The sequence below is a fragment of the Mus caroli genome, chromosome 1, assembly GCF_900094665.2.
Source record: "Mus caroli chromosome 1, CAROLI_EIJ_v1.1, whole genome shotgun sequence".
Lineage (NCBI taxonomy): Eukaryota > Metazoa > Chordata > Mammalia > Rodentia > Muridae > Mus > Mus caroli.
In genome coordinates, this window is record NC_034570.1 from 32685297 (window position 1) to 32711991 (window position 26695).

The 26695-nt window shown below is 41.1% G+C and overlaps 2 protein-coding genes across 9 annotated transcripts in view; one reads left to right on the plus strand and one right to left on the minus strand.

The window, feature by feature from the left end:
- Positions 1 to 3763, plus strand: part of Eif5b (eukaryotic translation initiation factor 5B) — a 59936-nt gene extending 56173 nt beyond the window's left edge. The window contains exon 24 of the mRNA XM_021170786.2: positions 22 to 3763. Within this exon, the coding sequence (XP_021026445.1) occupies positions 22 to 129 (108 nt within the window). The 3' untranslated portion in view covers positions 130 to 3763. The remainder of the gene's footprint in view (positions 1 to 21) is intronic.
- The window catches only part of Rev1 (REV1 DNA directed polymerase), a 73640-nt gene continuing 48031 nt past the window's right edge, over positions 1087 to 26695 (minus strand). For 2 of the 8 annotated variants that reach the window (XM_029481076.1, XM_029481073.1), the window contains exons 11-24: positions 22141 to 22269; positions 19393 to 19547; positions 15846 to 15965; positions 11768 to 11988; positions 7527 to 7699; positions 6066 to 6168; positions 5103 to 5268; positions 4642 to 4844; positions 3649 to 3882; positions 3129 to 3249; positions 2509 to 2720; positions 2265 to 2421; positions 2042 to 2144; positions 1087 to 1629 (exon numbers count right to left, since the gene is read on the minus strand). In XM_029481076.1, the coding sequence (XP_029336936.1) occupies positions 1518 to 1629; positions 2042 to 2144; positions 2265 to 2421; positions 2509 to 2720; positions 3129 to 3249; positions 3649 to 3882; positions 4642 to 4844; positions 5103 to 5268; positions 6066 to 6168; positions 7527 to 7699; positions 11768 to 11988; positions 15846 to 15965; positions 19393 to 19547; positions 22141 to 22247 (2187 nt within the window). In that variant the 5' untranslated portion in view covers positions 22248 to 22269 and the 3' untranslated portion in view covers positions 1087 to 1517. Of the gene's footprint in view, positions 1630 to 2041; positions 2145 to 2264; positions 2422 to 2508; positions 2721 to 3128; positions 3250 to 3648; positions 3883 to 4641; positions 4845 to 5102; positions 5269 to 6065; positions 6169 to 7526; positions 7700 to 11767; positions 11989 to 15845; positions 15966 to 19392; positions 19548 to 22140; positions 22849 to 22901; positions 25755 to 26695 lie in introns of those variants that run through there. The other 6 variants (XM_029481072.1, XM_029481083.1, XM_021170766.1 and 3 more) reach the window with 6 other exon arrangements.

Here is a 26695-nt window from a genome sequence, read left to right on the forward strand (position 1 = left end):
TTTGTGCCTGGGCTATTGCAGATCAGCCGGCAGTCCATCGATGCACTCAAAGACTGGTTCAGAGACGAAATGCAGAAGAGTGACTGGCAGCTTATTGTGGAGCTGAAGAAAGTATTTGAAATCATCTAATTTTCCCACACGGGACAGAATTTGGAGTAATGTAATATTATGTTGTGATATTACCAACGGAACAGACGTTTGGACGCTGATGGACTTAGGTGTATAAAATGTTTTCCATGAGAAACCAAGCAACTTACACTGGTTTGACAGTGGTCAGTTCCCCGCCCCACAGTCCAGCGTGCCTGCACTCACCCACCCTTCCTTTAAGACTTGGCTGCTGTTTTAAAGTTTGCCCTTCCTTCAAATTTGGATTTTTATTACAAATCTAAATCTTTCAATTTTATACTGATTAAATCAGTCCTGCAGTATTTGATTAACCAAGCTTCTACAGATTTTGTGATTCTTGGGACTTTTTTGATGTAAGAAATAAGTTTATGGGTATTCTTTCCACAGTGACTCACCCTTAGCATTCTTCTGCCACGTGCCCTTAGTCACTTTTCTAACTAAAAAATGTAGGTAGGGACTCTGCTATTTCCTTCTGCTCTGTGTGCAGCCATGGCTGGCTACAATTACTGCTTGTACTAGTCAGGAGAGCTCATTGGAACAAACTGCCAATAAAGAGGAGACACTGCAGTCAAGTAGGTTCTGCTAGGCCTCCATTCTAGCTCCTTCTAGCACCTGCTAACACTTGCCCTCAGAGGGGCGTTCTGCATACATTCCATTGTTTTCTGTCACTGCTTCTGCATGATTAGACCTCAGTGATTCATTCACACACCTCATGACTAGACTACATAGTTACTCCTGAGGACCCAATCCTTTGAAGAAACCTGCTGTAGGAGAACTTGAACTTGAGAGTGTTCATTCATTCAAAGTATCCACTACAAATGAATGTATTATGTGTGTATTATAAGAAATGTGTTATGACACAGACACTAGAGAAGAGATATTATTTTCACAACATCATCTCGGACTTGAGTCAGGTAATAAATCCCAGGCCAGGATTTTATTGGTTTTCCTTGTTCACAAAACTAGTAAAATGCTGGCATTGGACTGTTGAGCAATTTCACAGCTTTTGCACATCGTCTGTAGCAGGCTGGCTTGGAGGTCCAGCCTTTAAGTAGAATAAACTGTTGCTAGTTCCTTTAGGGATTCACAAGAAAAAAAAAAAAAAAACCTGTACAAAATATACATACAGTTCTTTATTAAACAACTGTAAACACTTCACTGTAAAAATCCATAAAACTTTATAAACAAACGTTTTGTAAATAGAATCTATGCTACAAGTAAAAGAATTAACACAATTATTTACATGCAATACTGACAAATTTGGCACTTTTTTGAAAAGAAATGTACAAAACACTTGCTTAAAAAGAAATGTAGGATTATGAAACCTCAGAGCGTCACTATCATGCACTTTGCAATACCTCACAAGCACTGCTGGCACAGCGAGCAGAGCGTCAGGTCACTTTCAGTGTGCTTCCGTAAGTCTGCTGCAAAACCACCTGAACATTGTCAAGAATAAAGTCAAACGCCATGTTCCATACAGACTCCACCGACTGCTGCATCAACCTGAAGGTGAGGAAGGAAGAGGCACCATTGAAGAGAAAGCTCCAGCACGCATGGTTGTCCTTCAGACTTAGCTTCATTCTTGTTTTTTTTTTTTCTTTTTTCAAAGATATTTTAAATTTTGAACTGGATACAGCGGCTCACGCCTTTAATCTCAGCCACTGAGTTTAAAAGCCAGCCCAGACAGTAAAACCAAGTCTTAAGTCTATTAGGGCACTCAAACATTTCATGGTCACTTCTGTATTGGACATAACCATGGGAGTGGTTATTTTTAACTTAGTATTCCTGTCAACATTATTATATGGCATTTAAAACCAGGAACCTTAAAAACTTGTTCTATCCATATGCCCTCAATTGACTGTTGGGACATGCTTTTTTTTTTCCCCCTCTTTAAGTAAAAAATTTAATAAATTACCTTTTCATGTATTTGATAACAAGATCCAATTTTTCCAAGTCTTTCTCCTCTATGAGGTCAGTGCAGTACCTCACAACCTGTAGGATGTCTTCTTCCATTGGATCTAGGGAGGAGGGAAACCCAGGTGAGCGCCCAGCACGCCTTACAGCTTGTAAGGTTAGACGAGGGGCTCGGGCCATTGGGCTCAGTTCCTGTTCTCGAATCACAGAGCTACCACACAAACCTGAGATAGTAGTGATCCACTCTTTGAGTAAGGTCTTCACATCACTCAATTCCACAGCTCCAGCTAGGTTGGGTGCTGCTGGTCTAAAACCGCTGCTCTGGCCCGGCGGTAAACTAGACAGGTCCTGTGCACCATGGGTAGAAGCTGAGACTTCTTCCTGTTGAGAAAGTGAATGAGAATGCTGTATTCAGACAGTGTCAAGTACCTTAAAATCTAGTAACAGTCATTATTTTGTTCCAGTTACCAGGGGTCTCTCTGAAGCCATTCCTTCATGTTGTAGAAAATCATCCATTAACTTCTGGGGGCTTCCATATGCCCCTGGCAGAGTTTTTGCAGGACTGCTAAGCAGCTTATTTTTCAAAGGACTCTTTCTGGGAGAACCAATGGGGTTCTTCCTCTTGTTCCTCTTGTCTTTCATTGCTGGTGGCTTTAGCTGAAGTAAAGGATTCTTTGGCACTAAAAGAGGAGGAATGAGAGTCTCAAAATGAAATCAAGGTAATACCATTGACTCTTTGTCCTTTCAACCCACCTTACAACCAAGAGCAGGAAAGAAGGCCAGGCATGCCATGGCTTAAGGCATAAAGTCCTCCGAGCTCAGCTGTACAACTTAGTATTCTCATTTAGCAATTACGTGGGTTCAGGGACTCATGTTTTGAGATTTCCTGTTTTGAACCCACATCCTTTCAAACAGCAGTCTCAAAGGACAAGTAGCTTGACTTGCACAAGTACTAACCAGCAGCGACTTTACAGCACTCACTACTGGTCTGCCTTGATGCTTCAGATACTGCCTAGGACAAAGAGTTGTAACACAATGATGCCATCACCCTAGTCCCTTTTTGGGACATGACAGTTCTCTCCTCTTACCAGATGTACTGGTTGGCTGCTGATGAGTGGTGTCTTCTCCCTGCCTTTGTCTTTGATCATATGCTGCTTTCAGCTCCTTTTGAAGCTCAGCAGGAAGGGCAGCAAAGACATCAGGGTCCACCTAGTACAAGGAAAGTCACACCTAAATTAATTCTGGAGGACAGCTAGACTGTTTTCAAATCACTTTAACAGGGCCTTAAACAGCAATGCTCAAAACCTTCCAAGAGACTGAAAATGAGCAATCCAATTTCTGTGCTAACTGATCAGAACAAGACACTCGGTTACAAAATGGGAAGCCAAAAACACATGGACACTTCTGGGCATCTTCCCCCTATTCAGGAGGACTCATGATCTGTGTGAGCCAATAAAGTCAACAGAGTGTCCTTCCAGAAGCTTTAGGGACCGACACCTGCCTCCCACATCTCTTCCCTCTGGTGCTGAGGTACAAGCTCCTCAGGAATTAGATAGAGGAGAGGACAGGTGAAAAAAGCATGACTGAAGGTCCCTGATATCAACGTACTTGTGAGAATGCTGGAAGGGCAATTACACTAATCCTGCTGTCACTATTACAAGGTTCTTGAGGCTCTGGGATCTGTAATAAAACTGTTCCAACAGGATGTGGCAACACCCCTGAACTGCAGCCGTTTACTGGTTCTTTCTTCTTTCCACGTGGCTCTCCCTGCTGAGCAGCATAAACTTGTTCTATTTGTTCCCGGAGATCAAGTGGGAGCGCTTCTAAAACAGACTGGTCAATCTGTAAAATAACAAATGTGAACTTGATGCTCAGAAATAAAAGATTCAGGAACAGTAAAAGTTCAGACCCTCAGCCTTCAAAAAGCTAGTCCCTACTCCAGCTATCTTGATGGACACCGAAGCCCGAGTCTGAAGGTGAGTGCAGAATAGGAGTCAGTAGCGTACAAGGGAGTCCACATATGACTCACACAACACCTTGCAGTAAGAACTCGCCCATGGAAAGGGACAACAGAAATTATCTTTTCAGATGGGCCCCACCCCTCAAATATTATCATCCTATACTTAAAAGGTTTTGGGTTTTTTTTTTTTGTTTTTTGAGACAGGGTTTCTCTGTGTTCCCCTGGTTGTCCTGGAACTCACTCTGCAGACCAGGCTGGCCTCGAACTCAGAAATCCGCCTGCCTCTGCCTCCCGAGTGCTGGGATTAAAGGCGTGCGCCACCACTGCCCGGCTTAAAAGTATTAAGATTAAAAAGGTATTTATTTATACAAGCATTAGGGTTTCTCCCTCGAGCATGAGAACTGCACCTTTCCTTAGATCTGGAGATAGCATTTTCATTTCCTTTAGCTCCGCCCCATGTGAACTCATGTAAAAAGATGGGATACACCTGACACAAAGCAGACTAGCAAACAAGGGAACCTGCACAAGTGGGAGGGGCTTAAGTGAGAACAGTAAGACATGAAGTTGACTTTGCTGACCAACAAAGGAAGAATACCACTTTGTTCTTAGTACAAAACTGACTTAAGGACCAAAATCCATACCTGGGATGGTGATGGGACCTCTATACTGAGGTTCAGTCTTGACTGTCCACTGACAGGAGAGTGCAGGCCATTCCATTTCCTGGAACACTCTCCACTGTTGGCGTCAGGACTGATACTAGCTGCTAGATGTGCAGAGAGCGGAGACAATAAACCAGAAGCTCTAGAGGTGGAGGACACTTCCAGATCCACAGCAGCCAGAAATACTACAGTTGTAGGAAACAAATCAAACAGCCTCTTTAGCTCACGGCACGGAAGGGGAAGAAATCGCCAAGCCCCTCCACCCCGATCATTTCACTCTTTTCCTTACAAATTGTTTCAGATTCACAATTTAGAATGTAATTTTACTTTTAAAACAAAAAAAACAAATGGAAGGGCACAGACCCATGTGGATTTAAAATGAAACTTCTTATTCCCCAAGGACTTGGTGGAGCAGAAAGCAGCCACACACTGAGGGTACCCACCTTCCTTGTGTTCCTCTTCTGTGGGTTTCTTAGCTTTCTGAAGTTGGAAGAGATCTCGGACAGAATGTGGCCGACCAGAGAAGAGGCTTGACTGAGCTGATGGACGACTTGAACATGTGGAAGGATTTGAATTAGCAGGAACCAACTGATTCACTTGAATACCAACCTAGAGTCAAAATAAAAGAGAATGTTTCTAAAATAACAAAAGTGAAAAATAAGAATTCATCTAAACAAAATTCTGTTATTGTTGGTGCTACCAACAATCCAGTTTCTAGAATAAAGAATCCATTGGAACAATGCAAACCAATAGCTTACTCACGGGTTGTCCCACAAACAACTTGTGGCTCAGTGACTTAAGTCGCTTTATCTTGATACAGAGTATGCATTCTTACCCAAACATGTGAATACTCAGACATCAGAATACCCAAACAAGTGGATTTCAGTATTCCATAGGTTTTCTGGGTGGCTTTACAGGGCTTATTACATTTAAAGGGGAAAGGCTGGTATAGTACAGCACGAGGGCCCATGACAACCAAAGTGCCTGTATCTACTCAAGTGTCTCACCAGCCCCAGTTGAGGTTTTAAATAGGATTTGTCTCTAAAGCTGGCAGGCTGGGTATAGCAGAGTGGTCCATGTATCTACTTAGCATGATGAAAGTCTCCCTACAGTAGTAGAGTTACTGAGCTGGGGCAGGAATGCAGTGATACGGGTGCTCATCAAGTGCTGGGAATAGGACGTGTAAGATTTGAATAGCATTGTGCAGAAGACAGAATCTACACAGTAACAAATCTAATCTGTCAGAAGCAGCATGAGGAGGCTTGATGAGAAGTCCTGTTTCCTTCCGTGGACTGCATGGACGAAGTTAAAATTGTGTCCTTAATACGCCTGTACTACATCAGGACCAAGCTCAGAGGAAGCCCAGACTTCACGCTACAGAAAGAAGGAGCCAGTGTGATACTCACCCCTCTCATATCCGATATATTTAGTTTCATTGTATGAAACATGTTTAGAGTAGCTTTCCCAATTATTTTTGCACTATCTGTTGCCTGGTCCAGAGTTACAGTCCTGTAAGTATTAGAATTACATTCTTAAGCAAACAAATGCACATTCCATATATATTCATTAAAAGTTCATATACACATTGCAAGGAGTTATTAATAATTGCCCTTACAGTAAGCCAGGAAGACCACCCCCAAGCATAGAAACCATAACATTGGTGCTTTAAACAAGCCATGAAGACCCAAACCAAAAGTTGACAAATTTAGGCAAGAAAATTTTTAGTTAACGCATGTAAAAAAAAGTGTATATACATATACAATGTTGGAATTAAAACTAAGACTGCATGGTAGAAAGCCAGCTCTGCCTCCCTCCCACCTGACCCACAAACCTATGCTTAAGAACCAGTTTCACATAGAAATGTCCATTATTGTTGCTTTCAATTTCTACATGAAAGAAAGTATGTTGTTTTACTTCTTGCCTGTTTCCCCAGGACATAATGCTTTCAATAACACACTAAGTTTCTGTATTAGAGACTTTATAAGAACAAACATGTTTGATATGAGCTCATCTTTACTGAAAACTCTCATCATAACCCTTACTCAGAGACAGATTGTTAAAGACCCTAACACTGGCTTGTCAGAATGCAATTTGCTGAACAGAAGACCCACTTTAAAAAGTGGTTTCTTGTTGGTCACAAACATTAAGTGGTGTGCCCATCAAACATCATAGTTTTAAAGAACAGTTTTCAGATAGGATTCTGGTTGCTCTAATGATTTACTCAGGAAACTGGAAAATCCCAGTCAGTCTCTCACAAACCACACCCGTCCCCTTGTCTTGCTAATGTGCAGCCCTTTTCCTTTCTACATTCTCAAGTTAACAGCCTGGAGACCCGAGGAAGCCTCTGGCTGCCACCTGGCTGGGACTTAGATGTGATCTGTTCACAGTCATGCTGGTGATCTGGACCTAAAGAGACAGGGACAGGAACTGACTTAGGTCATTGCTCTCGGAAGCAACTGATCCTGCTGTCCTTAGCACTTGTTTAGAGAAGGGAGGAGGAGCAAGACTGGTCTGTTCAGAGCAGTTCAGCTTCTTGCCTCACCTTGTGTCTGTCATCTATGTTCCTGACACTGGGATGCCACTGGCTGGCAGACAGTACAAGGGTACCAGCCTCTTACATCACCAGAAACTGTGAACTAAATAAATCTTTTCTTTAAAAATTATCCATCGACATTCAGTATTTTGCAATAGGTACTAAACCTAAGTCAAGTGACCATGGGCTGTGGCCTGCCTCTACAGGCTACGGAACAACACCAGGATTGGTAAATTGTAACTGAAACTACGACCACTGATATTATGTTGTATGACTTATAATAAGCTGCATAGAATATAACTACCAACATTCTTTTCTTAAAGAATAAGTTTACCTGGCGATGTTATCACAAATTCCATGGCCTCCAAATTTTGCAGTTTCTACAGGGGCCCCTGGCTTCCGTACCATGATTTTCAGAGTCAGGCGTTTACCCTTCATGCCAGCAGCTTCAAGTCGTCTTTGAATTTCTTCTGAAAGACTCAGAAGGAAAGCTTCTGCTTCTTTGGGCTACACAAAGGTAAAGATGAAAAGCACACTGATTCTTTTCCTTACCCTAATAGGTTCTTCTCAAGTGTCTTAGCTCTGCATATTGAACACACATCTTATTTCCCTATCATATGCACTGATTTAAAACAAACACGGTGCATACCCCTTGACTGTGTGTTACTGTAAGTGGTCATGTTCTCAGTGTACTAAGTACTCTGTAAGGCATTTTCCTTTTTTACTTTTTTATGCCGTCACTGACCTGTTGCAAATATTAGTGTCCCTGATAACATATGAATTCTAACACTGTTAGATTCCTATATGAGAGTTCCAAAGAGTAAGAACTTGCCAGATCTCAAATCCTCGGAATGTGTAAAGTGTATGGCCCTAAATCCCAGAGAGGTACCCAATATAAACGTGCATTCAAGGGACAGGAAACACCAATTCACTTGCACTACTGCTACAGAGGCAGGGTTTCTCAACCTGTGGGTCATGAGCCCTTTGGGAATCACATGACCCTTTTGCAGGGTCACCGAAGACCATCAAATAACCTGATAGGAGCCGGGCGTGGTGGCGCACGCCTTTAATCCCAGCACTCGGGAGGCAGAGGCAGGCGGATTTCTGAGTTCGAGGCCAGCCTGGTCTACANAGAGGCAGGCGGATTTCTGAGTTCGAGGCCAGCCTGGTCTACAGAGGGAGTTCCAGGACAGCCAGGGCTATACAGAGAAACCCTGTCTCGAAAAAAACAAACAAACAAAATAATAACCTGATAGGTATTAATATTACTATTCTTACAGTTATGAAGTAGCAATGAATATAATTTTGTGGTTGGAGGTCACCACAGCATGAAAAACTCTATTGGAGGGTTGCAGTAGTATGAAGGCTGATAACTGCTGAGGTATGAGTAACAGAAGAGGCCAATTTTTAACTACAGTGTGAAATAATTCTTTGTTTGTTTGTTTTGCATTTATGGACAAAAATACAAGAATCATATGATCATCTCAATGGAAGGGAAAAAAAAGTAAGTCTTTGATAAGATTCATTCTTAATAAAATCCCTAGAACAAGTAGGACTGAGGAAACATATTCCAACATAATAAAGGTTGTGTGACAAACCCATGGCCAATATCAACCTAAATGAATAAAACCATTAATAAGCTCTACTAAAATCAGGAATGGGACAGGACTGCCCACTCTCCCTACTGCTCATCCATAATGTGATTGAAGCATTAGCTGGAACAATAAGGCAAGAGAAGGGATACAAATGGGAAAATATTAAGTCAAATTATTTTCAGTTGGAGATTATATTATCTTATACCCAATGTTCCCAAAATTTGACTAGAAAAATTGTAGAAATTATCAATAATTTCAGCAAAATGTTATGGTACATGACTGACTTACAAAATTGACCAGTCTTAATACATGAGTAACAAGCCTGCTGAGAGAGAGAGATCATGGATTGACACACTCCTCGTCTGTTTCTCAAATCAAATAAAATAGGATACATATAACAAAAGAGGGAAAACCCTCTACAGTGAAGACTTTAAATGTGTGAAGAAAGAGATTAAGAAACATAGTGGAATCTGAAGACCTCCCAAGTGGATATAGCTTGGTAGAATTAACATTGTGAAAAAAGACCTTCCTACCAAAACAATTTACTGATTCAATGAAATCACAATCAACATCTTCATCTCATTCTTCACATAAATACAAAGAAAATCCTCAATTTGATATGGAACAACAAAAGATCCAGAATAGCCAATTAGTCCTAGATAAGTGCTTGTTTCTATGCATTCTGCTCATTTTAAGTGCTAAGTGCATCTGTCTATGACCCCAACTTTTATACATCTGTTTCTATTGAGTCGATTTTGTTCGATATTAGAATGGCTACTCCACTTGTTTCTTGGAACCATTTGCTTGGAAAATTGTTTTCCAACCTTTAATTCTGAGGTAATGTCTTATCTTTGTCACATGCATTTCCTGTATGCAGCAAAATGCTGGGTCCTGATTACATATCCAGTCTGTTAGCCTATGTCTTTTTATTGGGGAATTGAGTCCATTGATGTTAAGGAAAAGTGATTGTTACTCCATTATTTTTGTTAGAGGTGGAATTATGTTTGTGTGGCTATCTTCTTTTGGGTTTGCTGAAAGATTAGTTTTTTGCTTTTTCTACAGTGTAGTTTCCCTCCTTGTGTTAGTGTTTTCCATCTATTATCCTTTATAAGGCTGGATTTGTGGAATGATATTGTGTAAATTAGGTTCTGTCATGAAATATCTTGTTTTCTCTGTCTATGGTAATTGAGAGTTTTGCTGGGTATAATAGCCTAGGCTGGCATTTGTGTTCTCTTAGTGTCTGTATGATGTCTGCCCAGGATCTTCTGGGTTTCATAGTCTCTGGTGAGAAGGAAGTCTGGTGTAATTCTGATAGACCTGCCTTTATATGTTACTTGCCTTTTTCCCTTACTGCTTTTAATATTCTTTGTTTCGTGCATTTGGTGTTTTGACTATTATATGATGAGAGGAATTTCTTTTCTGGTCAAGTCTATTTTGAGTTCTGTAGGCTTCTTGTATGTTCATGAGCATCTCTTTCTTTAGATTAGGGAAGTTTTCTTCTATAATTTTGTTGGGAGATATTTACTGGCCCTTTAAGTTGGCAATCTTCACTCTCTTCTATACCTATTACCCTTATGTTTGGTCTTCTCAATGTGTCCTGGATTTCCTGGATGTTTGGGGTAAGGAACTTTTCACATTTTGCATTTTCTTTGACTGTTGTGTCAATGTTTTCTATGTTATCTCCTGTACCTGAGATTCTCTCTTCTATCTCTTGTATTCTGTTGGTGATGCTTGCATCTATGACTCTCTTTCCTAGGTTTTCTAACTCCAGAGCTGTCTCCCTTTGTGGTTTCTTTATTGTTTCTATTTCCATTTTTAGATCTTGGATAGTTTTATTCATTTCCTTTGCCTGTTTGATTGTGTTTTCCTGAAACTCTCTAAGGGATTTTTGTGTTTCCTCTTTAAGGGCTTCTAGCTGTTTACCTGTAGCCTCCTGTATTTCTTTAAGGGAGTTATTTATGTCCTTAAAGGCCTCTATCATCATCGTGAGAAGTGATTTTAGATTTGAATCTTGCTTTTCTGGTGTGAGGGACTATCCAGGACTTGCTATGTTGGGAGAATTGGGTTCTGATGATGCCAAGTAACCTTGGCTTCTGTTGCTTCTGTTCTTATGCTTGCCTCCCGCCATCTGGTTCTCACTAGTGCTACCTGTCCTTGCTATATTTGACTGGAGCCTGTCCTTCCTGTGATCCTGGCTGTGTTAGAACTCCTCAGAGTCCAGCTGTCTCTGTGATCCTGTGATTCTGAGATCCTGGGTGTGTCAGAGCCCCTGGGAGTCAAGCTGCCTCTGGGATCCTGAGATTCTGGTGTGACCAAGCCCCTGAGATCCTGGGTGTGTCAGAGCCCCTGGGAGTCAAGCTGCCTCTGGGATCCTGAGATTCTGGTGTGACCAAGCCCCTGGGATCCTGGGTGTGTTAAAACACCTGGGAGTGAAGCTTCCTCTGGTGTTGTGGGACTGGCTGCAGAGTTCAGGCCCAAGATATGCTCAGGGTTCCGGCCCAGACCGGAAAGAATCTGTACCATTGGTCAGATGGGATTCCCAAGTCCCTGGATCCCACTGGTCCCAGTTATTCCCAGTGGAGTTGGGACAGATGTTGTGTCCTCCTCACCTCTGCTATGATCCTGGGAGTGTTAGAGAGCCTGAGAGTGGAGCTTCGTCCGGGTGTTGTGGGACTGGCTGCAGAGTTCAGGCCCAAGGGCTGCTCAGGGGTCTGGCCCAGATTGGGTATGAAACAATTTTTAACACTCAAAATACTTGTCTGGCCTTTTTCTCTTCTTTGGAATTGAGAATAATTGTAATTCAAATCACTTTTGACCACAAAAGCAGAGTATTTTATATCTTTCCTTAAGACTTGCATTTTTAAATTAAGGATCTACCTTAAAAGTCACCAAGGCTCTGAGTAAACCGACAGTTTATATGTTTATTTCAATCACCAGGAGCTTACGAGGTTAGAAACAGGACCATGTAAAGACACATTACCTGGGTGAACCTTATTCCATAGTTGATCTCGGCTGAAACAGATTTTCGTTCCTTCTCTGTTCTAACAGGTCTATCGTCCAAACCTCGGCAGAACCTATACAGCATCTGCCCTGTCTTGGGGCCAAATTCTTTCTGGAGTTTTGCCATGGTCAAACACTGTAAATCTCCACAAGTCTTAATCCCCAAAGATGCGAGCTTAGATTCCATTGAACGTCCAACTCCTAGGAAAAGGAATACGTACACAAATGACAAACTATTAAAATTTTGGTCATTTATTTACATATGCACAAAACATTAACTTAAATTTTATACAAAAAAATTTTTCATGACAAATACCAAGATTAAGATCTTATCCACAAATCAGTAATTAACATTCTTGTTTAAGAATTCATTATGAGGGCTGGAGAGATGGCTCAGTGGTTAAGAACATTGACTGTTCTTCCGAAGGTCCTGAGTTCAAATCCCAGCAACCACATGGTGTCTCACAACCATCCGTAATGAGATCTGACGCCCTCTTCTGGTGTGTCTGAAGACAGTGACAGTGTACTTACATATAATAATAAATCTTTAAAACACACACACACACAGAGTAAAGAATTTGTTATGATCTGAACCTGCAGGACAGACACAAACACTGCAGAGATCAGAATGGAACTGTGCTGAGATACTGATGTCTACAGCCATCCATGATGGCTTCACCACATTTACTCTGAACCACAACAGGAACTGATGACTTAGGCCTTATCTCATTCAATGCAATGCACCAGAGTTCATAACGGAAAGTCATCTGCATAAAAAAGGCCTAACTAGCACTGCCAAGGAAGTAAGAAAAGATTTTTTAAAAGGGGAGGGGATGTGCTACCTTAAGGAAAAAGCTGTGGAAGCTGCTGGTCTATCATCTGGGACATGATGTGCACCTGCCCTTGAGAGGAACCATATTAAAAATGGACAATAATCACTAACCACAGAGCCACACATGGCAGTCTACTTGATAAGGAAAACAAGTCTTTGTCATCCACAATGAAATGTCAATGGTGAGGGAAATGTTTGTGCAATTCAGTAGGCACTTGCTCAAGGCTTGGGAGTACAGGAAATATGGCCAAGACAAATGAGGAACCTGTTAACAATAAATGCTGAGGTTGAAGAGCCTTTCAACAGCTACATGAATGTGTAGAGTTGGAAGTCACAAACTGGATGCAAAAACCCTAGCCCTGGGAGTGTTAGAGACCTTGTACATAGGAATCAAAGAAGAAGTACCATGGTTTAATGCCTATGAGCACAGGCCAGGATATATAACCTCACAGATGCCTGTCATAATATATGGGCTGAAGATGGTTCGGAGTGCACACTGTTCTTGCAGAAGAACAGAGCTGGGCATAACCTGTAACTCCACCCCAGGCCTCTGTGGGCATCTGCATTACATGCATGCCAACACAGAAAAGAAAGCCTCCCTCACCCAGTGTGATAGTGTGCAAGTAGGACCCCAGTCCTCAGGAGGCTGACTGGACATTAGCAACATGGTTTTCGCCGCTCAATGCCACCACTGAGCCATCTCAATAATAAAACAAAAGTCTTGCCATTCAGAAATGAAGGCAATGACAGAGGTACTAGATGGAGAGCTACAAGTTACTTCTATTTTAAAAGGATTATAAAATTCAATTCAGTTGAAAATGACTTTTTATATTGTTGTGTGTTCCCCAAAACGTGCTGAAGCCGTACCTCCTCATTTTAAGTTTTCACTGGGACTATATTTGAACACAAGCAACTGAGGTAAAATGAGGCACAGGGCCAGTATGACTGATGCTATTGCAAGAGGGAATTTGAGACCACACTCGTTGAACATGAAGGAAATATCATGAGGCACAAGAGGGTGGCGGGAGGGGACACAGACGGAGAGCCTACAAGCCTTAAAGCAGCAAACCCTCCGATGTCTCCATTAAGCAGGCACTATGCTGCATACCTGGAGCCCGGCACATGGGAGGCAGACGTAGAAGAATCTAGAATTAAAGGTTATTAGTGGCTGCTAGGGAGTTGTGGGTCAGCCTCATCCACATCCCCACAACTTTCTAGCCTCCACAAACACAATTTCTATTAACACACGGAGTCTATGATATCATGGCAGCCCTAGAGCAAGCTGATATAGCTGGTGTGATAAACATGGAATTTACACACAGCTTTTAAAATACTTGCTCTAAGTTAAAACTTGTGTTATCACAACTATTTGCATTGTGCTAAGAAAAGAATTTGCTATTTGATCTTCCAAATTAATTACTATTGAAATTTAATCTTACACTGTACATCAGAAATAGACCACACATTCTAAACAGGGGCTACAGTAAACTTTTAAAAGTAAGACTAACCACCATAAAATGGCACATCAGTTGTTTACAATTTGGCTTGTAACAAATTTCTAAGATAGTTCATATATATTTTCATTAGGTTTGAAATACAAGCCTGAAAGTTCTACTAAATCTACTTGTATACACATAGTCTCCAACTCTAACATCTCCCTGCAAATACAAAACAATATAGAAAAGTCTTGCAAAGCTGACAAGGTGGAATATAACCAAACAAAACAAATTGCTACTTTTAGCAAAAACAAAAACCCAAAACCCCCAAAAACAGAAAATGGAAGGTTTCTTGTCAAAGTCCTGAAATTAACTAATTAGTTAATGAAACTAGAAGAACTTTTTCAAACTGCTGGACTGTCAAGTCTCAACTCCATCACTAACTGTGCAGGCTGACTTTCTATTCTTAATGTTGTCCCTTGCTCCCTTCCTTTTCAGTCCAGGATGGACTTGAACTCCTAATCCTCCTGTCTCTAATTCCCAGGTGCTAAGATTACAAATATATGCTGCCATGTCTAACTGTTCTTTTCTCTTCTTGGTTTTCTTTTTTAAAGATCAGTGCTAGGTGGGGTTAGAGAGCTCAGTAGTTAAGAGTCCTTGCTGCTCTTGCAGAGGACCTGAGTTCAGCTCTGGGAACCAACCTCAGGTAGCTCACAATTACCTGTAGGTACAGCTCCAGGGAGATCCAAGCCCTCTGGCCGCCATGGGCACCTGCACTCACATGTACATATCCCACACAGACACACATGCAGAAATACACTTTAAAACTACACAGACTAAAATCTAACCTTTAACCAGTGCTACTCAAGCCCAAGGCATCACAGGCCTGCTGCGTGCCCACACTGCCCTCACAGGCCTGCTGCGTGCCCACACTGACCTCACTTCATCTGCATTTCAGAAGCATCACATCATAGAACAGAACCTTCGTTTTCAGCTCAGATATAAACCATCTAACTATGAGCCTAAGGAAATGAAAGCTGGGCTGCCAAGTCGATGGTTCCCTGGGGAAAAGCACTTGCCTGACAAGCGTGATGACCTGAGTTCAATCTCAAAACCCATTGTTGAAGAAAACTGATTTCTTAAAATTGCCCTTGGACCTCCATACACAATGGTATGTAACATGCACAAACACAACAGACTCAATAAAATTAAAAAAAAAAGTTTTCAAAAGCCTGTAAGTTAATTTCATGTTTCCTTTAAAATTACTTCTCTAACTTCTTGCTCTTGTTACTTAAACACTTGTAACTGTCGCTTGCTTTAGCACAGGGTGGTCAAGTGTTAGCTGAGCCTGGGGATGCTCAACTTCCTTCTCCCAGCTTGCACCACTGGAATGCCTGGATTCTAGGTTTCTGTGCCAACAGCTAGGTTTATAAATTTGGTACTGGGAACGGAACCCGGGTCCTCTGGCAGCCTATCAACCTAGCCACCTACCAAATAACATCAGTGAGAATATGTAAAGTAGAATCTACTAGGTGAAAGCTAAAATTTATAATAAATAAACCAACAGGATATTTAATGCAGTACTTCATTGTATTTAAACAGAAGACAGCTGAGCATGTCAGCATGTGCATGTCACTGCAGCACCTGGGTGCTGAGGCCCGAGGAGGCAGACAGTGAGAAGCGGGCGACCTCCAGGCATTAACTATTAGGATCCTGCCTGCAGACAAGCAGCCTCCCAACAACAGGACAGAGGCCCCAGACACCGTCGTCCTGCACAGCCTTAGCCTTACCCGGCAGGTTGGTGACGAGCTGCCCTCGGATGAAGTCGTCTACCTCGTCGGGCTGCAGGTGGTACTGCCCATCTGGCTTTGCTTTCTTAGTTGCCATTCTAGCAAGGAGAATATTAGAACCTGTGACATTGAAAACAAAAGAAATGCTCAGAAATATACATAATTATTTCTTAAAATTTCATCAAACAAACGTAGATTGAATCATTCAATATCTTAAAATGGTAAAAACTAATTCAGTTTTGATAAATTCAAACAAGGTACATGTACATACACATACTCACTTGGTAATTTTATTCAGTCTTTCAGAATATGGCCAGTACGGTTGCTAGATGAAGGTTTTTCTTTATCTCAATGTCTCTTTGTGATGGATGCACCACAGAGAAAACAGGGCGAGGGGCTAACTGCGTGCAGTAGCTCATGTAAATAATCTTAACACTCAGGAGGCTTAAACTGCCCACTGGCTATGAATCTGAAGCTAGCCTGGGCTACAGAGTAAGAAATCCTGTCTCAAATCCTATCTCTTCCACTCAAAGTGTAGTAGATTTATAGAAAAATAAAGCAAAAATAAAAACTGGTTAAATTTCCCAACCCGAGGACCTAGGTTATATGGGGACAACAAGCTACCAGGCTTTGGAAACAATGCCCCAAATCAGATCATGTGACATGCGAGGGTCTTAAGGGCTTCAGAGTGCAGGGGAAGGAAGGTCAGCGGTGAGCAAAGACAGTGGGGCCTGCAGTGGGATGGAGAGAGCCATAGAAAAAAATAAGCTTTCCTATGAAATAAAGAAACATCAAGACATCAGAAAAATCCTATACTGACAAGTTACAGAAGAACCAAGAAACAATGTATGATAGATAAATATAAATTCTTATAAGGAGTTGAAGCTTAGAAAAGCCGTATCAAAATTATAGAAGTGGTAAGTCTAGGAAGTTGGAGAGAAAAGGCGGGGAAGTGGAGATTAGCAAGTGGGATTTCAGTTTTCATTCCATTTTTAAACTGAAAATGTATTTACACCACCACTTGTAAATTAAGTATGATTAAAAACAAAGAATTAAAACTGTGTCTGACACTGAAATACAAAGGTTGGTAAAGAGAAGGCTGACTTGTAGGCCAACAGTAGGGGGTGAAAAGGCAGGCAGACAGTAACTGTAAATAGTGCCCATGCATTCGTCATTTTTTATTCCGTATGCTATGGTGTTTCACATTGGAAAAGCTTTGCTGGAAGATGAACTCAGTTGGTGCACTATTGGGAATGACTGGTATAGGGGTCAAAACTGCTCTGATTTCATGTGAAGCCTGCTCTACCAGGCAGAATTCTGTATCGTACTAAAATCCCCCTGCTGGGTGGGTGGTGTGAGACTGTATATCCAGTAGTGTTGTTTTGGTAAATGGACATGTTATCAAATTACCTGCCACAGATATTTATATTATGCCCCTGAATTATTTGTGCTGCTCTTGACCTTGGTCAAATACGTTTCTTTCTAGTGAATAGATGTTCAAAAAGATTCTTATGTGTCAAACACATTAAGAATAAGAGATTTCTGAGTGCTCAGCTCTGATGGACCTCCAGAGCACCATCCCCATCATCCACTGAGGGCTCTAGAGCATCTTAGAAACAGGGTGGGAGGATTTAAGAGCTGGACAGTGGGGAGGAGCGCTGAGAACTGTTGTCTCCTGCAGGACAGCGCACAATGCACTCAAGAGCTCACAGGAACTGTGGACACTCTCTTAAGACCTGCTAGCCACAATTCCAGAATGGTCTCACCCTAGCTAAGAGACTACTGGCAGTCAGGGGAAGTAATTTATTTTACAAGTTTAGAATGCTGATCGGTTGTCTACTCAGACAGAAGGTCCTACAACCATGGGCATGGCAGTGCATGTACAAAGAATCAATGAATCAACAGAAATCAAACAAAAACAGGACGGACATCAACATGGGAAGTAACCTGATATGAGCAAAATACTTTACTTTGTATACATGATGAAACTACCAAAACAGTAAACAGAACATTTCTAATTAAAAAAAGAAGACAGCTTGGGTGAGATGGGCTAATTTTAAAGACAGAGGGAAGGAAATTTCTCATATGCATATCTCAGACTCTAACCAGATCTTCACCCAAATCTTATTTACCAAGTGTGGTAGTTTACATAAGATGCTCACTGCATCTTATTAGCGGCACTGTTTGAGATGGCATAGGTAGCATGGCCTAGTTGGAGGAAGTCTCTCACTGGGTCCAGGCTTTGAAGTTTCAAAAGCCAGGTCCCATGTCCAGTTCATTCTCTCAGCTTCCTGTTTGTGGTCTGAGACGAGAGGCGTAATCTCTCGGCTTCCAGTTGCCATTTCTGCTGCGTGGTGCCATGCTGTGCCATTTTGGATCCCTACCCATCTAGAACTGAGAGCTCAAAACAAACTTTTCTATACGTTGCCTTACTATATCACAGCAACAAAAACAAGCACTAAGTCAGTCTATCTTCTCTCTTAAATCACCTCAAGGCCAGGTACCAGGGAAAGTAAGAACCCTTCAGTGCAATGTCTACTAGAAGTGAGGTTTATAGCTTTCCCACTGAACCCTCATGAGGACTCTCCCCAGTTCCCATAGCTTTCTTCCTCTTGCTCATGGCCATCCTAGTGCTCCCCAGTGCTTCAGCAGCACGTTTGTCCCCACTCACAGAAACCACTTATCCTTTCTCTCTCCAAACCCCATTTTGAGACAGTCTCACCACAAATGCAGGCTGGTGTGTATTCCTCAATCAGTCTCAATCCTACCTCAGTCTTCTGAGTGCTGAAATAGCCTGAGTTTCACCACCCCTGGCCACTAGTTCTCTCATCAATGTATACTGACCTATCTGTGGTGTCACCGAGTTACCCATATCAAAAGACGAGAATCTGAGGAAAAAGAGCTTGTGAATGAGAATGTAGTGATAAGGCTGGAAATAAGCGCAGCATGCTTAGAAAGCTTTATCACTATCCCTCAAGCCTGCAGGACAAAGTCTCTGCTTGGTAAACAGCCATGAGGAGGAAATGGTGGCACAGACAGTCTGTGCTTCTCAGTTCTAGAGATCAGAGTTTAAAGTTAACATAAGGAGGACTTGTAGTAGAAAGAGCTGAATATGCCAAAGACAGAACAGACGAAAAGAGATGCCAGAGACTGGAATTGCAGAGAACACTGCTATCCAGGAAAGCAAAGAGCAGAAAAGGACACCTAAGCTTAACTTCTAGTTCTATCCTGTTAATCTGCCTTTAAAGGAGTTTCTGTTCAAATTTGAAGAAAACAAACATTTAAATTTAATTTATTCCTCCCTTTTTTCTTTTTGAACAAGAAAGAACTTTTTTGTCCCATGCTACAAAAATTCTATACCACCAACCACTTACTTGTATTTGCACATTTTTATTTTACTGCACAACTGTAAGCAATAATAAAAGTAAGGGAAAGGACACTTCTGCAACGTGTAGAAAGCTAAGCTATTAAACTTCCTTTACACCAGGAGATAGTTAAGGATTCCCATTGTTGAGTAAAACAAGCACACAATAAGCCACGTACTAACCAATTCCAACAGAGGCAGCACATTTAGTCTTGTCTTTGATTTCAATACGGAGGGCAGCTGCAAACTCCTCAGGAGAGAGTTTCGTCTCTGCAAGGATGTCTGTGACGTCAATCAGTGCTTCATCGCAGCTGACAGCCTCGATGCTGTGTGTGTAGCTATCAGGACAAAGAGAAGGTAGTGAGTGAGCCACACCTAGGGGCCGCTCTGGGAGTTGTCAGATACTGCCAACCACCCCACCACCAGCACAACACAAACTCCTAATCTTAGCCTTTCCAAAGTGCCACCATTTAGTTATCTGACTCTGACACAAAGTTAGTGTTCTAATCCTTTACCAAAACTACGACAGCAAAAATGACTGGACCCAGAATACCCTGCACACATGAAAAGCTTCAAAGTGGCAAATGGATCACAATCAACAAAATTTCAAACATGACTTATCAGAAAACTTTATGAACAAAAGTTTACACACATCAATTCAATGACAGCTATTCATCTAAAAGCAAAATACCACTATTAACTATCAACTATTTATTAAACCCCTATGACTCTATAGGACAAAGGGGTCTAAATGCTGGCTAGAAGAGACACACCCATATCTTCAAGTGGAAATGCTGTTCCTTTTCCTAACCTTATGTAATCTCCCTTGATAGCAGACTACTTGTTTTGACAAGGCAGACAAGAGGAATAATCTCGAAACCATGCAACAGACTCAGACCAGAGCAAAAATGGCAGCCATGGAAAGAAGCCTCACAAGCAAGGCCTGCCTCAGTCTACTGATAGTACAAAGCTTTTGGTAGATTACAAACCAAGCCACCAAAATCTACTCATTCAATAAATAAATGCTAAAAATGTTAAGAATAAATGGGTTTTCCCTTTTTTTAAAAAATAAAGACAATGACTTCTCCTCTGAGAACAGAAACATGCCACTAAAATTGTTCCCAGAAGGAAAATGTAAAAGCCCCTAGCTCCCCCTCACTTTTTAGGCTGTAGGTGCAAGCTAGTCAGTGTGGAACTGAGAAGACAGCAGCATCCCTAACAACCGGTTCCCAGCCCTCCTTTGGATGTCATCAATGCCCTAAGCTTGAACAGCACTGCACACACTTGTGAAGCAGTAACGCCAAACTGCTCCACCTGAAGTGAGACCGAGAGGACTGAATCCTTCCATGTATATTTGTCATTACTGTTAAGGTAGCTTCCACAAGGGCAGGGACTGGACACTGCTTCTCTTGGTGAGACTGGCAGAATCAAGCGGCTACCTGTACATCCTGGTTAGTAGTGTGCAGAATAAAGCATAAGAAGAAAAGGCAGCCTCTGTGGGGCTGCACCATCTGCTGCGTGTATATTACAACTTTGAGCTTAGTGTTTTTACAGGACCCCTGAGTGTATGAAGGAGTGGGGTTATGAACCTTGTGCCTGTTCTTGGACTCTTCTGTTGGTTTGCTTTTTATCCAACTACTTCAGTGTAATGGATTTATCTTATTTTGTTACCGGTGTTATCACCTAGAAGCAGGCCCGTGTTAGTAATTCACATCACTTAAAACCTTTTCAATTTACACAGAGTCAAGGAGTTTTGAGACCCTTTACAAAAAAAAAGAAAAGCTACATGACTCTGGCTTTCGAGCATATGTAAGTTGCTAAGTACTTTTAAATCTTGTTAATACTGCCTTAGTATTAAACAACCTACACTGAAAAGGAAATCATTTATCTCCTCTCCCCAAGCTAACTCTAATTAACCATCTTAAAACAATTACCAGAGACTCAATTTATAAAAAGTAACTTTGGGAGGCTGGAGAGATGGCTCAGCGGCTAAGAGCACTGACTGCTCTTCCAGAGGTCCTGAGTTCAAATCCCAGCAACCACTTGATGGCTCACAACCATCTGTAATGAGATCTGACACCCTCTTCTGGTATGTCTTAAGATAGCAACAGTGTACTTATATACATAAAATAAATATTTTTTTTAAAGTAATTTTTGGCATGCTTAAAGATTTTAAGATGGCCGGGCAGTGGTGCACACTTTTAATCCCAGCACTCAGAAGGCAGAAGCAGGCGGATTTCTGAGTTCGAGGCCAGCCTGGTCTACAGAGTGAGTTCAAGGACAGCCAGGGCTACACAGAGAAACCCTGTCTCGAAAAACCAAAAAAACAAACAAACAAATAAAAACAACAATAAAAAAAAAGAAAAAACAAAAACAACAATTTAAAAAAAGATTTTAAGATGAAAAACTATTTTTCCATGTCTCTGTTACTGGCTCATCAGTTTTAACTTTACTCAGTTCCATTACAGGGGTTTCCCTCCATTATCCTGGCTGGAATTAAAATTCTAGGACACAGTACATACTATTGCACCTCACTTTGTAAATTCTAATCTTAAATTATAATGCAAACTTTACTGAATGCAAACATAAAAGAGAAGAACCAAGTGAGACAAAAGCAGCAGCAGCAACAACAACAAAACATCAGAATTCTTTGTCAATCTGCCTCAAGGGAAAGAAAACCGGGCTCACATAGTCTAGTAGATTTCACATCACAATATGCAGTAGCACTTGAACAACGATATAGTGCCAACTCTTCCTGAAACCCAACTCCCAATTACTGCAGCTACATTTAAAGAAAAGGCAGCTATCAAACTGGCAGGCAGAGAGAAATGATCACAGAGAGACAAACTCTAGAGACTCTCACAATGGGTAATCAAAGTAATCAAAGCAGCAGAGCAGAGGGAATGGACCTGCGCATGTTGTGCACAATACCTTGCCAGTGTTTCATACATTGCTTGGGCAACTTCCCTGCATGCATGAAAATCATATGGAACAGCTTGCAGATTAGGACACAGCTGTTTAGCATATCCAAAAAACATTCCGTTCTTAATGCCAACTTGTCTAGAAAGGAAAGAAAACACAGAAGAGATTACATCAGGAGTCTTCAGCTGACAACCAAGTAGTAAGTGTGTCATTTCTCCCCATGCCACTGATATACAAGTTCCACCTAACTCCCCTTCTCATCAGGGGTTAACAATAGGCAGTAGGAAAACTTACAAGTCAGTTGCCCCCCAACAGAAAATCCGACTGTTTCACTAGAGTAAATGACATCTCTTTTGTCTATAGCTAAACGCTTGTGAAACGTGACCTCTGGCCCCTTTGCAGAGATGCCAGCATGCCATATGCTGGTGATATCACAACCACACAGAGCAGGAATGTGCTGTCAAACAGCTCTCTTCTCCTAATATGTGGCACAGTATAGCCAGGCTCATCCCCCAAAGACAAAGCAGATAACAAAAGAACTACACAGAACAGTGCTATGTGACAGACAGACAAAGTGTACTCATCCTATTACCACCCAATTCCCAATTGACCAATTCCAATGCTCCTCAATGGCTCCGCAGTGGTTGAGATGCCAACAGCATTGAATGGTAGGACATCACTCTGGGCAGGAGCCAGGGTTCCACAACTTTGAGGGACCTAATTGAAAACGGTAAATTTTAAATCTATTGTGTCTCAATGCCCCACATTACCTTTGATATTTGGAGCATTCAGCATAAAACTACAATCATGGAATTATACATAATTAGTAAAATTCCACTTTATTACTCTGTAAAGAATCAAGAAAAAAAAATCACAGTAAAAACACAAGCAAAATAAAGCAATGTTTCACCAGATTACATAATACTGTGCAGGATGACCATGGTTATTCCATACATCCGTTCAGAAAAATTCATCAAGCATGGACTTAGTTGGCAGTATGTATGCTTAAGAAACAATTACGATTGTTTCTTGGCCTCTTGTTCAGGTGACTAACCAGTCTTCTATTATTATGCAGAGGCTTCTGGGACTTTCCTAACATTCACCTCAGCAGACAGAGAACTACTAAGAATGAGGAAACCTCTCAAGTTATTCAGAAGCATACCCAAAACCACATGCATTTTTCATATAAATCAAAGCAATAAGTTATTTCAGCATCAAGTCTTAAATGCACAGAGGACCTAATAAGAAGCAAAGACAGGAAAGAAGTAGTGACTGACAGTAAAGGCAGCTGAAGCATTTATGTGCAGTTACAGTATCAGGTATTCTATAAGGTGCTGGGTGTACCCCACAAACAGACCCCAAGATGTTTGTGAGCATGTCCCTGAATCTACCCAGCTTGATCTGAGTTACAGTCAGCAGGTCTTAATAAACCAATATGCTTATCAATACATGGAAGTACAAATACAATAGTTTAGGTAGGTACACATAGTTTAAATGTTATCAGAAATTATGTTTTTATAATGCATAGTTTTGAAAAGGGTAAACTTTTGGTAATAAAACTCTAAAATATATAAGTTCAACATTCAAATTAAAGTCAGTAACTCAAACTTAAGGCATACGTCACACTGATCCTACATACATTCTATTTCCTTTCCTTTTAAAAATTTCTATATATACAAAAAATCTCACAAACATCGCTTAGGAAAAATGCTACTGGTACTTAGGTACCCATGCAACTTTCCACAGAGAAAAGTTTCCATGGATAGCTGCAGGTGGGGCTTCTGACCCGCTGCTCCCATCTCAGAGCTAGTGAAGTACTGATGATGCCAGAACACCCAGGGTTTTGCTGAGCTTTTGGATCTAACCCAGGGCCTTGTGCATGCTTGGGCAAGTACTCTTCCCACTGAGCTACATTTCCCACCATAAGGCCAAGTGTGAGGTCCCTGCATACTATAAAGAAGTTCTGAACGAAAGAAACAAACCCAGGAGGCATCCCTATAACTGAGGGAAACACATACTTTCCTTGGGGAAATGCTCATGAAGCCAAGATTGATTTCAGAGAATATAAACCAGTGAGGACAAATCACAAAAGAAGTCTGCCAGGCATGCTGGGATTGCAGCACTTAGATGGTAGCAGAAACTGGATTTTGAGTTTGAGGGTAGGCTGGGATACAGAAAAAATTTCAATCCAATTGATAACCTGTCATACAACAAACAAAGCCTGAAGTGGCTCTAATAGAAAACAGTGATTCCCTCCCTCCTCAGTAAAATCCATGCAGGGAAGGCATTAAAGCTCTGCTTCTAAGTATGTGGTACTTATGTATGTAGAACTCACGTCATGTTTTAAAGTACGGCATACTCTTACTGCCATAGGCTTGGCTAAGACACAGTTCTTTGGGGTTGGACTAGGCAATATAAAAAAAACATCAAATCAGTACTGGTCACTCAACACACTACATTAATCACAAATCCTTCTCATTAAAGAACTGTAAATATTTTTACAAAAGAACGTGAACAGGGAGGTTTAAAATGCCTGTTTTCTTACTTCTGAGGGTATGTTTAAGGCACAGCCTTGAATCTGCTGTGCAGCAGCAGGTGACACTAAGCTCCTTCTAGTCCTGTCTTTGCCTCCCACAGGTCACAAGATAGCATTACCGTCTGTCTGCACTACCTTGTCTGTTGCTTATACTCCTCTAGCCCTTTCTTCACGACATGTAGCTCCTCAGCTCGCACAGCACTACTCCACACACACTGCACCATCTCCTCACACTGCATTCTTTACAGCTTCACTATTACTCTATGTCAAGCTCAGTAATGCACAGGACTAAGTTGTCCAACCTCAGAAACATTTCTCTGATAAGATTAGGAGATTTGTATAGAAAAAGGGAGACAAGAAATTATTTTGAATACCTTCATTGGAAAAACCATTCTAGAAAATAGAAAATTACAATAAAAGTAAGAAACTCCACAGATGTGGGTTTACTTGGGTTTTGCTTTTCAAATTCATTTTTATCTTTTTAGTCAAATCTGAACTAAACACACACTGTTTAACTAGCACTCAGGTGACTGCCACATACTATCTGGTACTCATCTTCTCTCACCCCAGCTATTGTGGTGTCCTGCTTGGTGGTTACACCTGTGGTCAATACAAATATGCCACCCAAGTAAGAGGCCAGTGAGTCCAGTGCTACCAAACTAACAACACACCAACCCTGGCACAACCGTGGACTTCCACCCAGCATTCCTCCTTGAGCCAGCTGCCGTGCTCCAAGACCTAAAGAGGAGTGTGGCACGTCCTGAGCTCTCACTTTATCAACTAGCAAGGTGTACTTCTGGGCATCTTTAAGTCCTCATGCACTGGTCACAACTGGCCATTAGTAGCCAGGTTGCCATTCAATACTATCTATACACAAAGCTCTGAACTGCCTTTGCTAACAATTACCAACAATTTAACACATTTCCATTTTACTTAATTATCCTTAGTAAAATAAGTTTCAAAATTTTGGCCTTATCAATTAGCAATAGTAAAACACAGTTTTGTTCATGATAAGACTAAACTTAGTGAACATATATTTGACATATCATAAAATGGCTAAGAACTTAACATGTTTTATAGTTATGCATACTTAAATATATTTTAGTGGGCTGGTGAGATGGCTCAGTGGGTAAGAGCACTGACTGCTCTTCCGAAGGTCTGGAGTTCAAATCCCAGCAACCACATGGTGGCTCACAACCATCTGTAACGAGATCTGACTCCCTCTTCTGGAGTGTCTGAAGACAGATACAGTGTACTTACATAGAATAAATAAATAAATAAATCTTTAAAATATACATATATATATTTTAGTAAAATAAAATTTTAATAAAATTACCAGTATTTTAAACAAACTACTCTGATAATACTATGCTGAGCTAAAATATTTTATGTTCATATCAGACTTTCTTAAATAATCCCAAATCTGAAAATATTGAAAACTACAACAATTTAACTTCTTCCATAGTCTTTCAATCAACATGTATCAGTGATGCATTAGGGCTCACTCAGTAAGGCAACAACGTCTGAATTTAATTAGTAAAAAAGAAAACAGATTTCTCTGAGCAGTTACTACTCGTTCTGTAGCGGGTATACTCTGGTATACTTTCTACATTTTTCGGTTGTGGGGTTGAGTTTAGGTCATCATGCTTGTGTGCTCTCTCTAACTGTTGACCCATCTCACTGGCACTTACATAGTTATCTGTTATATAAGGCAAATAATAATTGTGGCTTCCAATTATTGTAAGATAACTGCCTACACTAAAGTTAGTAATAACAAGTTTATACGGTCTTACTCATTTGAAGTGGGAATAGGTCTGACGGTATTAAATACTTTCCTTACAATTTAAACAGTAATCAAGTTTCAGCTTAATGTTCTGTGTTTATGTTTTCTTGAATATATCTGTGCAACATGTGCCTTGTGTCCATGAAGGCCGTAAGAATTAAGACAGTCAGGACCTGGAAGATGGAGCTGTGAGGCACGGTGTGGGTGCAAGAAACTGAACTTTTTAATCTTCTGCAAGAACAGTT